Below are 13,319 nucleotides of genomic sequence, written 5' to 3' on the forward strand. Positions count from 1 at the left end.
CAGGAACCTCCTTAACCTGTCTGTGCCCTGGCATGCTCATGACATCTGCGTCTGAGAGACTCCGCTGTTAATGTCCTAACGCTCTCCTCCTAGGCATTCAACGTCCACTCCTTAGTAAGCCCATCCTTAGCCTTGTACCATCCCTAGGCTCCCAGCCCTCAGGCTCTCTCTCTCTCTCTGGGCCCCTCCCCCAGCTCTTCCCTCAAGTGCTGCCCACAAGCAGAATCTCCCACTCCTCTTCCATTGAGAAACCTTCGAACCCCCCCCCCCTCAATTTACACTCCTCTCTGGGAGGTGACAGCCACTGGGAGGGTGGGGGAGTAGATGACAGCCCACCGACAGCTTTACTCACTCTTCGTGATCCTGAGTTCCAGGTTCCGGGCCTGATTATGGCAGAGGTTCAACCATTCATCTCTCAGTTCCTTGAGTAAGCGTTCTTCACGCATCAGACCACCTCCTCCTGGAAGCCCTGCTGCACCCTTTCCATCCTCCCTCCAAGAAGACAGAGAGACAGAGACGTTGAAGGGACACTGGTCACAGGGGTCACAGGGGTCAGCCACAGCTCCAAACGTGGGGCATAGAGCCACAGGAACAGACTCAACGAGCGTTAACTGACCCCAAAGCCATATAGTCATTAAAGGAAGTGCCCAGATTACAGGCTTTTTAGGAATGCTGAGTCTCAGAGGTGGGTGGCCTGTGGTCTGATGTGAGAAGTGGATACAGCTCTCGGTCCCCAAGTCCTTATGGAGGCCGTTCACAGCTGTGGCACCCACAGCCCTCTGCTGACTCTGACCTTCCATCCAGGTGCCGTGAAAGCCGTGTCCTCATGCCCACCAGGTGCCTCCTTACCTGGCTACGACCACACCTGAGCCCCCGGCAGCCCTGTGTAATTATGGGTCTCCACTTTGCACTCTCCTCGAACCCTTTGCCCCCCTCTACTCCCAAACTCGGCTGCTGTAGAGCTCTGGGTGGACCTAGCGCATGCAGGGCGGGCCTCTTCAGACCAGGCGTGTGCCTCCAGGCCGCACGGCGCCGCACAAACTTGTCTCCCAGGATTTTTCCACACGAAACACGTCTCCCAGGGAAGCAACCGGTCTGATGAGATGGGTGTGCAACGTTCCCACCCCACCCTCGGGTGCCCCCACGGTACCATCTCCAAACAGAGGCTGTTGCCCACAGGAGCTGGGCCCTGATGGAGCCCACCGCAGGATCTCGGACCCAGATGGAGCCCAGGAGGAATTGTCCTACAGCAGGGACCTCCAGAATGAGCCACGGGCCCAGTGGGGTCCAGACCAGCTGCAAGGTAGGCTGCCCAGCCCCTGCTTCCAGCCACAACCAGTAGACCCAAGCCAGATTCTATCCTGGGGGTGGGGGGGCTTCACCCTCCGTGCTCTCTCCCTAGCAACCTCTGACCTCCCATCCTCCGGCCCTTCCTACTCATCCTGATCCTGTCCCTGATGAGCACTCTCCGTTTCCAGGACTGTTCGCCTAGTCACCCTCTGTTAATGTTTTTAAGAGATCTTAAAGGGCCTGGTGTGGGACAGAGAGCTCAAGCTGAGCCCAGGGACTAGATTCTAGAAAGAAGTACAGCCCTTAGGATAGAGACCCAGGAATACTCAGGGGAAGTCCCCCAAGGAATGTGAGGCAACTTGTCCCCATACGCCAACTCTCCTAGTTTTGTCTTTTAACCTTCCCAATCTACCTAGATGGCCGGCCTAACTCACAGCATGCTAGTCTACCTGACAGGGGTGCTTGGGAGACCTTCTAGGAACAAGCTTTGGTGCCCCTCACTTCCAGCCTCCCGCTTTCTCTAGCCCAGCTCTCCCCCCAAACCTCCTGGCCCCCCAGCCTGGCAGGTGCTGACATGAGCCTAGGCCCCTCTGAGTCAACCCCCTGGGGCGGCCCCGCCTGCCAGCCATGACTCAGATGTTGGGAACGGGGCCTCCCACCCCAGGCCTGGGGGGCAGAAGCTGGGAAGAGATGCCAGAGAGGGCCGAGCAGCCCTTCTGAAGCCTCTGTACAGTAGAGGCTAGGGTGAGTTTCCAGGTTTGCAGGTCAGGGGGTGGACATATGTCTACCTCACTGGGCTCTCTTACTGAGTTGTCAGGTCCAGGTTTAGGGCCATCATGGCGCTGCTTTTGACCCTAAAACTCCAGCACTCAAGTTCTTTATCCTCTACCCGGACTCTGTAAACCTGAAACTGTCCCTGGATGCCAACCCTGCTGGGACCTCACCAAGCCTGGGGCCAGCTGTCTTGGAAGCTGCTTGGTCTTTGGTGCTCTAGAGCTCCCAACCCCCAGGCTGGGACATTCCTTCTCATATGGCTTGTAGTGACAGGCCCCCACAGGCTCCCTGCCCTACTCTCAAACTGAGAACGCTGGCACCCACGGGGTTTGGTCTGGACTTGGACGACTGAGAGCAAGTAGAACCCACGTTCCTGTGGCCCTGTCCTGGGACAGGAGGAAAGGGAAGGCCAGGCGACTTGAGGACACGAAGGGCCAGTTCTTCCGCCCAAATTCCACCTTAAGCAGGCAGAGGCCCCTCCCTCCCACCTGGCCCAGGTGTCCCCGCCCCCAGCCAAGCTCTGGGCTGGGCGGGCGGGCGGGCGGGCGTCTGTCTACGAGAGCCAGCCAGGAAGAGACTCTGGAACCGGGCCTCGAGGGACAAGACCGGGGAGAGGCCCAGGACAGGTGGGCTGGCTAGTCGCCCCTGTCACTATGCAGGAAGGTAACTTCCTGCTGTCTGCCCTGCAGCCTGAGACTGGTGTTTGCTCTCTGGCGCTGCCTTCGGACCTACAGCTGGATCGCCGGGGTGCAGAGGGGCCGGAGGCTGATCGACTTCGAGCTGCCAGAGTCCAGGAGCAAGTCCGAGCCCGCCTCCTGCAGCTGGGCCAGCAGTCGCGGCACAATGGGTCTGCTGAGCTTGATGGCTCCGCAGAGAGCGCCAGAGGTAGGCCAACTTTGGGTATGGTAGGCAACAGAGGGTGATGAAGTTGGTAGTGGTGACAGTGGCTGGTGGAGGTGGCCAGGGCAGGAGTGGTGGTGCCAGGGGCAGAAGCCGTCCAAGCTCGGGGTTCAGGCTTTGACTCACCTTACAGAGGCCTGTTCTGAGTCACTGCCCCGCCCCAGCAGGCATAGGGAGCAGCCTGGGTGGGGCATCTCTTCTTCCCCAGCTAAGACAGGGGTCCGGGGGCTGGGCCTACCCACTCCCTAAATTGGAAAGGTTCGGGAGGTGCAAGGTGAGCAGCCAGGCCCACCTGTCGGCAACCCCCCCCCAAACACATTCCCTCCCAGCACCACAGAACACAGGCATACTTGAGGTCTCAGAGAGGCCAGAGTGCCTCCTGACCAAATGGGAGTGAGTGTAACAGCATGCAAGAGAGGGATGATCCTGGATAGAGCCCAGGTCTGTCTGGAGCAGGGGCTCCCTGAGGAATTGCGGAACTGGGCCTACCAGGAGTGACCCAGATACACTTCATGAGAATAGCCCAAAGGGTACTCCTCAGGGGCAGTGTGTGTGTGTGTGTGTGTGTCTGTGTGTCTGTGTGTGTTAGAGGGTCACTCAGACAGGCTGGGCTCAAGGCAGTCTCTCCAGAAACATCCTTTCCATACCTGCCAGGCTACAACAATAGGAATTAAATTTAGTCAGTACAATGAACCTCTGTTCGGAGGTCCAGACCTCAGTTCTCAGTGGTCTCATGATGTCTGGCAGAAGGGCGGGTCAGGAACTGGATTGCTGCCTAAAATCTCTCTGAGCCTAAGTCTTACTGGAGCCAAGTTGATGCCCAGGGGTCATGGGGTGGGGGAGGGTACAGGGAGGGGTTAATTATCACCTGGCTATCCTGCCAATTAGGGGGAGGAGGATAGTAATTTGGGGGTGGGCGTAAGGTCCCCAGGCTGGGGTGTGCCCCCTAGGCTGGCCCTCACTAGCGTCAAAGGGTTAACAGCCCCTGCCCAGAAGCCTCATTAATCTGGGTGGGTCTGGGGAACATCAGACTGTCCACCCCCTGAGCTGAAATGGAAGGAGCGAAGGAAGGCCCCTTCCCCACACCCATACTGACCTCTGTAGCAGGTGCTTTGCTCAAAGAGTTCTTCCCAAACCCAGAGGAGCCTTGGCAAAGGCTGAGTCCATCCAAACCTGGCCACTGTCACCATCAACTCTTGGGATGATGTTTCCTGTGTGGCCTCACCTCTGCCTCACCCTCCCTGCACCATTCTCTCTCTTCATTCTGTTGCCTGGTGGTTGTTTGTTTTGTTTTGCTTTTTAAAGATGTATTTATTTTATGTATGTACACTGTAGCCATCTTCAGACACACTAGAAGAGAGCATCAGATCCCATTACAGATGGTTGTGAGCCACCATGTGGTTGCTGGGAATAGAACTCAGGACCTCTGGAAGAGCAGTCAGTGCTCTTAACCACTGAGCCATCTCTCCAGCCCCAGTTACCTGTTTTCTATAGACCCAAGTGATGCTCTTTCACCTCCTTCTCTCCTACCAATCCATTCATCTACATATCATTCCAAACTTCTGACCAGTCCCCCACCCCCACCCCAACCTCCACCTTTCTGTCTGCTGACCACAGAGCTGGGCTGTCTCCCTGTCCTCAACTAATGTGCAGCTGGATGGGGTAGGTGTGGTGCCTGACTTGGGCTCTACCAGGTGGTTCTACCAGTGCCGATCTGAGCAGACTGAGCCAGAGAGACTGTATCCTTGGCCTGTACAATGTCACTCCTTCGTGACTGTAGTACAGACAAAGTCTGGGCACAAGAGGAGCTCAGTAGAGATCACAGTGGGTCTAAGCAGGTTGGGCTGGCTTCCGGAAGGGGCCAGATGCTATGCTTTGCCAGGGATCTGGGCAGCTGGTGGAGACCCTAGCATCTTCTCCAGGCAGCCCAGAGGTCAGGTCTGAACTCCTTTGGACAGAGAAGACAGTGTGGAGTTCTAGGGAAAGAGGACCTACCAGAACAGACTGGATGAAGGCTAGCTGCAGCCATGGCAGAACCGTGGGCAAGGGATTAGCTCCAAAACTGACTTGGCCTCCCTGTCCTGAGTCTGGTGTCAAACCCAGGGTTGTGATCAGAGACCTCTGGCAGGAAGAAGAAAAAAAACAACACTTTTCTGTTGGTCATGGTGTCATGGCTCCCTGTCTCTGTCCACAGGCATGCCCAGAGGTCAATATCACACTATGCAGACTGGCTTCAGCTCCCGATCCCAGGGCATGAGTGGAGACAAGACCTCGGTGAGTCAGGGAGTCAGCTCTGCAGTCCACACTGAGGGGAGGCTTTACAGGGGAGGCTGGGAGCTCTGGATCAGAAGGGGAGGGTACCAGGTAAACCCCAGATACCCCTTCACTGTGCCTTCCCCTCCCATAGACCTTCCGGCCCATCGCCAAGCCGGCCTACAGTCCAGCTTCCTGGTCCTCCCGCTCAGCCGTGGATCTGACGTGCAGTCGGAGGCTGAGTTCTGCCCACAATGGGGGCAGTGCCTTTGGGGCTGTGGGATATGGGGGTACCCAGCCCACTCCACCTATGCCCACCCGGCCAGTGTCCTTCCATGAGCGAGGTGGGGCAGCCAGCAGAGCTGACTATGACACATTATCCCTGCGCTCACTGAGGCTGGGGCCAGGGGGCCTGGATGACCGTTACAGCGTGGTATCTGAGCAACTGGAGCCTGCAGCCGCCTCTACCTACAGGGCCTTTGCTTATGAACGCCAGGCTAGCTCCGGCTCTAGCCGAGCAGGAGGCCTGGACTGGCCAGAGGCCACAGAGGGACCACCCAGCAGGACCATCCGTGCACCTGCCATGCGAACCCTGCAAAGATTTCAGAGCAGCCACCGAAGCCGTGGGGGTACTGGGTCAGTGTCAGGTGCTGGCCTGGAGCCAGTGGCCCGAGCCCCATCTGTGCGCAGCCTCAGTCTTAGCCTGGCTGACTCAGGCCACCTGCCGGATGTACGTGGGCTGGACAGCTACACGGGCCATCGAACCCTGCAGAGGCTCAGCAGTGGGTGAGGAGCTGGGCTTGGAGCAGGGAGGGGCCTGTAGCACACAGTCTAGCCACTGACTAAACCCCTGGTTTTACAGCTTTGATGACATTGACCTGCCTTCAGCGGTCAAGTACCTCATGGCCTCAGACCCCAACCTGCAGGTGCTGGGAGCAGCTTACATCCAGCACAGGTGCTACAGTGATGCAGCCGCCAAGAAGCAGGTGACAGATCCCACAGACCATCCCCTGCTATCTCTTGATGTTTGCCCCACTGACCCTGATACCCCCAGTGACTATTCTCACTAGCCCCTAACCTTCCCTGAACTATGGTCCTTAGCCCTGCTTGCTAATCACTTGGCTGGCTGGGCAAACCTCACCTTCCTATATCCTCAGCAAAGAAAGGACAAAAATGCCCTGTGTGTATATATACCTGCATCTCCGATATACACCTGCATACTTATACATCATGTACACATATACATCATACACATACCTGTGGCACATCTATGCTGCATCACCTCCATATACCTGAGTATACACACACAATCCTGTATACACCTGTAGCATATATAGTCACTATATGCAAACACCTGCAGCCCCAAAATATGTTTGCATGCATTGTATACTGACTTGCATATCACCTGTACTGTCTAGATTACCTGCATACATGTGCACTTAGTTCCATGCTTGTGGACATGTCTGCATGCATTTTCACAGTCTGCATATGCCCACATACATCTGTATATATGTGCCACAGGCTCGCAGCCTTCAGGCAGTGCCTAGACTGGTGAAGCTCTTCAACCACGCCAACCAGGAGGTGCAGCGCCACGCCACAGGTGCCATGCGCAACCTCATCTACGACAATGTAGACAACAAGCTGGCGTTGGTAGAGGAGAATGGCATTTTTGAGCTGTTGCGGACACTTCGAGAGCAGGATGATGAGCTACGCAAAAATGTTACAGGTACCCTTGCGCATCTTCCTCTCATTCTGTTCCCTTCCTCTGCCCTCACCCTGTCCTGTCCCCACCCCTCTCACCATACTCCCCTCTCTTCCTCCCTCGTCCTCAGCAATCTATCTTATGCCTTTTCAGTCCCATCTTGCATTTTGGGGGGCCTTGTTGTTCAAGTTTCTTGCTGTTGTTGTTGCTTATCTTGTTATCACTTGGTGGACATGCATGTATTCCACAAGTTCGTGTGGAGGTCAGAGGTCAACTTTGCTGGCCAGTTTTCTCCTTCCACCATGGGATCTGGGGATCAAACTCAGGTAGTTGGGCTCGTACAGAAAGCACCTTTACCTGCTGAGCCATTTTGCCAGCCCATTGATTGATTGATTGATTGATTGACAGGAACTTACTATATAGCCTTGGCTGTCTTGAAACTCACTACATATATCAGGCTAGTCTTAAACCCACAGAGATCCACCTGCCTCTGCTTTCTGAGTGCTGGGACTAAAGGTGTGTGCAACTATGCCTGGTTTATTTTATTGTTTTTTAAAAGGTTTATTTTTATTTTTAAAAGATTTGTTTACTTACTTTTTATTAAAGATTTATTTATTATTATTATATCTAAGTACATTGTAGCTGTCTTCAGATACACCAGAAGAGGGCGTCAGATCTCATTACAGATAGTTGTGAGCCATCATGTGGTTGCTGGGATTTGAACTCAGAACCTTCAGAAGAGCAGTCAGTGCTCTTAACCACTGAGCCATCTCACTAGCTCCTATTTTTTTCTTTATGTATATGAAGGTTTTCATATATGAATGTTTGTATGAACATATGAATATTTGCATGTTTACCGTATACATGCCTGGTACCCAGAGAGGTCAGAAGAGGACATTGGATTCCCTGAAAGTAGACTTACAGATGGTTATTAAAAGCCATGTTGCACTGGGCAGTGGTCGAGCATGCCTTTAATCCCAGCGCTTGGGAAGCAGAGGCAAGGGGATTTCTGAGTTTGAGGCCAGCCTGGTCTACAGAGTGAGTTCCAGGACAGCCAGAGCTACTCAGAGAAACCCTATCTCGAAGAAAAAGAAAAAAAAAAAACATGTTGGAAATAGGAACCAATTCTGTGTCCCCTATAAGACCAGCAAGTGCTCCACTCAGCCGTTTTTCCAGTCCTTGATATATATATATGTATATATATATATATATATATATATATATATATATATATATATATATGTATATATATATCATGCAAGCAAAACACTTGATATATATATATATATCAATAAGTGTTTTGCTTGCATGAATGTCTGTATACCACATGCATGGCCAGTGTCCATGGAGTTCAGAAGAGGGCATCACATCCCCTGGAAATGGAGTTAGAGATGAACTATCATATAGGTGCAGGGAATTGAACCCAGGTCCTCTGGAAGAGCAATCTGTACTCTTAACCACTGAGCCATGTCTCTGGCCCTCCCCAACCCATTCTCATTGTCCCACTCTGTACACTAAACTGGCCTTCATCTCACTATTTATCACACTCTGGCCATGAACTCATGGTAATCCTACACAGGCCTTCTGAGTTGTTGGGATTACAGGCATGAGCTATCACAGCAAGCTAAACTTCTTATTGTCAGTGTTTGTCACTGTTGTGTGTATTGTTTGTTTTTGAGACAAGGTCTCACTATATAGCTCTGGCTGACCTAGAACTCATGTAGACCAGGCTGGCCTCATATTCTCAGAAATTACTTGCCTGTGTTTCCCAAATGCTGGGGTTAAAGGCATGTAACTTAATGCCTGTCGATTGTTTATGAGAGAGGGTTTCTCTGTGTAGCCCAGGATAGCCTCAAACTCATGGCAATTCTTCTATTTTTTTTTTTTTTAGCTTCCTAAATTCCTAGATTATAAGTGTCTCACCTACAAAACTATTTTTGCTGGGCTGGAGAGATGGCTCAGTGGTTAAGAGCACTGACTACTCTTCAGGAGGTCCTGAGTTCAAATCCCAGCAACTACATGGTGGCTCACAACCATCTGTTAATGAGACCTGGCGCCCTCTTTTGGGGTGTCTGAAGGCAGCTACAGTGTACTTACATATAATAAATAAATCTTTGGGCTGGAGTGAGTGGGACCAGAGTGAGAAGGGGAAAAAGAAAAGAAAAGAAAAGAAAAGAAAAGAAAAGAAAAGAAAAGAAAAGAAAAGAAAAGAAAACCAAACTATTTTTGCGACTTTTTGTTCTTATTTTCTGTGGTGCTAGCTATGGTACTCGAGTGTACAAGCAGGACAAGTGCTCCTCCACTGAGCAGCATCTCTGAGCCCAGGCTCTCTCTCTCCATTCGCATCCGCTCCTAAGCCTTCAAATCCCCACACCTTGTTTGTCTCTGTTGCTCTGCTCCTGCCCCATGGCTGCAAAGGTCACACTGAGGACCTCTCCAGAGAAACTCTGGAGTAAGGTAAGGCTCCAGAGGAGTGTGGGGTCAGGAGCTGAGGTTATGGCCCGGTGAATAAGACTGTTCGCTGCTCTTCCAAGGGACCCAAGTTCTGTTCTCAGGACCTACGCCAGGAAGCTCGTAACTGCATGTAACTCCAGCCTTAGGCAATCTGATGCTTTCCTCTGGACCCCACGGGTACCTGTACTCATGTGCTTATGATATACTCATGCATGGACACACATAATTTTAAAAAAAAAAAAGAAAGAGGAAAAAAAAAAAAAATCTTTGTAAAAAGATGTGGAGAGCCTGCTCTGCACCATCCCCAAAGGAAACCAACCCTGACCCCAGCCTTCGACCCTGACCCCAGCCTTCGACCCTGACCCCAGCCTTCGACCCTGACCCCAGCCTTCGACCCTGACCCCAGCCTTCGACCCTGACCCCGGCCTTCACCCCATCTTGTGCAGGGATCCTATGGAACCTGTCCTCCAGTGACCACCTGAAGGACCGCCTCGCCCGAGATACACTGGAGCAGCTCACAGATCTGGTGTTGAGCCCCCTGTCAGGGGCAGGCGGGCCCCCTCTCATCCAACAGAACGCCTCAGAGGCAGAGATCTTCTACAATGCTACTGGCTTCCTCAGGTGCGCTAAGTGGAGGCACTGGGCCAGGAGGTGCTGAGGGGAAGGAGCCAGAGCCAGAGAAGGAATAGGGAAACTCCGAGAAGAAGCGTGTTCATTTGCCACCTAGTTGACAAGAACAGTTAGCCAAAGCCACCGGGAGACAAACAGCAGAGGAAAGAATGGGGTAGACAGGACACCTGCAGCTCTATGATCCACTGAATCAAGTCTCTTGCCCTGACATCCATCTTCCTAAACTTTGAGGAGTTAAGTGGGGGATGGGTATGTGAAGGGCAGGTCCAGAAGCTTCTGGTAAGGTCCAAGAACAGAAGAGCACAGAGGGCAGTGCCGACTCAGGATGGAGACCGGTGCCTGATGATCTCATCTCCAGGACAGGCAGGGGCTTCAGATTAAGGGTCCCTGAAGTGGCACTTCGAGGTTCCCTGAGGGGACAGTGTTGGTATCCCTGGGGAAGCTCTGACCTGCCTCCATCCCCAGGAACCTCAGCTCAGCCTCCCAGGCCACTCGGCAGAAGATGCGCGAGTGCCATGGGCTAGTGGATGCTCTGGTCACCTACATCAACCATGCCCTGGACGTGGGCAAGTGTGAGGACAAGGTGAGGGGCAACAGCTGGTGAGCCAAAGGGGGTGCAGGGGCTTCGGCCCACTCTGATCACCCTCTGTTCCTTCCTGCAGAGTGTGGAAAATGCTGTGTGTGTGCTGAGGAATCTGTCCTACCGCCTCTACGACGAGATGCCACCATCAGCCTTGCAGCGGCTTGAAGGCCGGGGCCGCAGGGACATGGCAGGGGCACCACCTGGTGAAATGGTGGGCTGCTTTACACCTCAGAGTCGGCGGCTGCGAGAGGTGAGCCCAGACACAGGAGGCCAGGGACAGGGAGTGCCAGTCTGATGCTCTGACCTCAGCTGTACCCCTGGCCCTGGCTGATCCCGGTCCCTTCCCACTCAGCTTCCTCTCACAGCTGATGCGCTCACCTTTGCCGAAGTATCTAAGGATCCCAAGGGCCTCGAATGGCTGTGGAGCCCCCAGATTGTGGGGCTGTACAACCGACTGCTGCAGCGCTGTGAACTAAATCGTCATACGACGGAGGCGGCCGCAGGGGCGCTACAGAATATCACCGCGGGCGACCGCAGGGTCAGTAGGACGGGCCCCACTCCTGGTCTTACACTAGACACTCCGGCTCATGGATGAGAGCCATGCCGTAGGAATTCATGATCTGTTTGGGAAAAGGGATCCCTAAGAGTGAGCCATGAAACCTTTGCTCAGCCTGAGGAATGGGACCATGTGGTTTGGGTTCTGACATTTTGAGCAGAAGGGTTACCTGATCAGGTCCTGACTTGGCAGAACAGGCAGAAGTAGCAGGCAAAAAATGAAGATGTGATTCTCCCTCAATCCTGAACAGGGCTGTCTAGGGCTGGCTGGGGTGCTTCTGGGCTTCACCATGTTCCCTGCCTTTCCCTGCAGTGGGCAGGTGTGCTGAGTCGCCTGGCCCTGGAACAGGAGCGCATCCTGAACCCCTTGCTGGACCGCGTTCGCACAGCTGACCACAACCAACTGCGCTCACTGACTGGCCTCATCCGAAACCTGTCTCGGAATGCCAGGAACAAGGACGAGATGTGTGAGTTCTGTCCCTGGTCCAGTACACAGCCCATGTCTCCCAAGGAGCTGGCTTCTGGTTAGCAAGTCAAATGGAGTGGGCAGGTGTGTGTGTCAGCCCCCAGGGGAGGCCGAAGTTCTGGGCGCCAAGGCAGCAGGGAATATGGCAGACTGACCCTAACCTCTTATCAGCCACAAAGGTAGTGAGCCACCTGATTGAGAAGCTTCCTGGTAGTGTGGGTGAGAAGTGTCCCCCAGCTGAGGTGCTGGTCAACATCATAGCCGTGCTCAACAACCTGGTGGTAGCCAGCCCCATTGCTGCCCGGGACCTGCTCTACTTCGATGGCCTCCGAAAGCTGGTCTTCATCAAAAAGAAGAGGGATAGGTAAGGACCAACCAAACCAAAGCGACATGGCCAAGGTATACCCTACCCATCCTACCTCCAAGCCTTGACCCTGACCCTTGACCCTTTTGAAATGCCCACAGCCCTGACAGCGAGAAGTCCTCCCGGGCAGCCTCCAGCCTCTTGGCCAACCTCTGGCAGTACAGCAAGCTCCACCGTGACTTCCGGGCGGTATGTTTTACAGAGCCCAGCCAACGGGGTCTCAGGGCATGAGGCTCGGTACAAGATCCAGGTCACTAGGGGAGGGACACCAGCCTGGAACACAGAGGCAAGGGGCCCAGGCTGTGCACAGAACATTATGGGGAAGGCAGGATCTCAGAGATAGCAAAGGCAGTTCTGATCTTCCTGTCCTCTCTTCACTGCAGAAAGGCTACCGGAAAGAGGACTTCCTGGGTCCATAGGTGAAGCCTCCTGGAGATGAAGTGATTCAGCTTCCAAGAGATAGACTCAGCTCCTGCTGTCCCACAGCACACAGAAGAGGAGCTGATGCCACAGGACCTTTCTCTCTCTGGAGTCCTGTGTGTGTACCCTTGAAGGGCCAGGGCCAACAGAAAAGAACAAGCGCTTGCAACTGGGGAATGATTGGCTTCTGCAGGGCAGGGAAAGGGGATAGGGCTTGAGCTGCTCTGGTGTACTGGGTGGTGATTAGTCACAATGGCAAGGGTGGGGCCACCCTTGGCCTGACAGCTTTGTGACGGCAACATTGGGAATAAAGGTGGTTTTGAACACAGCCCCAGCTCTGTGTGTTTCCGTGACTGGCCAGAGATCCTGAAGTGTACATTGTCTCCAAACATGCCTACCTGTCCCAGAAGACACACCTCCAGGCCTACACATAGGCCTCCCAAGTCGGAAGACACAGACAGAACGGGGAAGGAATTAAAAGGGATAGCCAACCTTACTGCTATCTGAGGCATAAACACACCAGAGCTGGGGACTTCCTGAGCAATATCCATGCCATAAACACACCCAATACTCTGTCCACCCTGAGCTGGTTCTAGGAGGTGCCCTGGCCAGAGGATCAGACTGGTTGCCCAAGGCTTGAACTTCAGGAGTATCAGAAATGGGAAATCAGAACAATGCCTCATAAAATTATTAACAGTGGCTTCTTACTGAAAGATCTGCCCAGATGAGAGAACTAGAGACAGTCATACTCTCAACCAGGAGGGACACGAGGAGCTATTAGAGCAAGGGATATGCTAGGGCTAGCTGAAGCTAGAAGGCAGGTTGGAGCAGATAGCAGCCTGGGAAACATGGTGCTGGTAAGGATGAGAAGAGGTGGGGTCTTTTGATGGAGGCAATAAGAGACCTAGCAGTTACCTACCACCCAGAC

At 53.6% G+C, this 13,319-nt stretch overlaps 1 protein-coding gene across 1 annotated transcript; it reads left to right on the plus strand.

The window, feature by feature from the left end:
* Nucleotides 1-2,621: 2,621 nt before the first annotated feature.
* Nucleotides 2,622-12,719, plus strand: Pkp3 (plakophilin 3). The gene is made up of 13 exons (XM_029538587.1): nucleotides 2,622-2,949; nucleotides 5,159-5,238; nucleotides 5,372-6,003; nucleotides 6,080-6,203; nucleotides 6,739-6,943; nucleotides 9,820-9,994; nucleotides 10,469-10,586; nucleotides 10,666-10,836; nucleotides 10,939-11,124; nucleotides 11,455-11,608; nucleotides 11,779-11,971; nucleotides 12,073-12,160; nucleotides 12,355-12,719. Exons 1-13 carry the CDS (start codon nucleotides 2,718-2,720, stop codon nucleotides 12,388-12,390), a joined length of 2,394 nt encoding a protein of 797 aa, XP_029394447.1. The 5' UTR covers nucleotides 2,622-2,717; the 3' UTR covers nucleotides 12,391-12,719.
* The last annotated feature ends 600 nt before the right edge of the window (nucleotides 12,720-13,319 follow it).

This window comes from Mus pahari, chromosome 1 (genome assembly GCF_900095145.1).
Source record: "Mus pahari chromosome 1, PAHARI_EIJ_v1.1, whole genome shotgun sequence".
Lineage (NCBI taxonomy): Eukaryota > Metazoa > Chordata > Mammalia > Rodentia > Muridae > Mus > Mus pahari.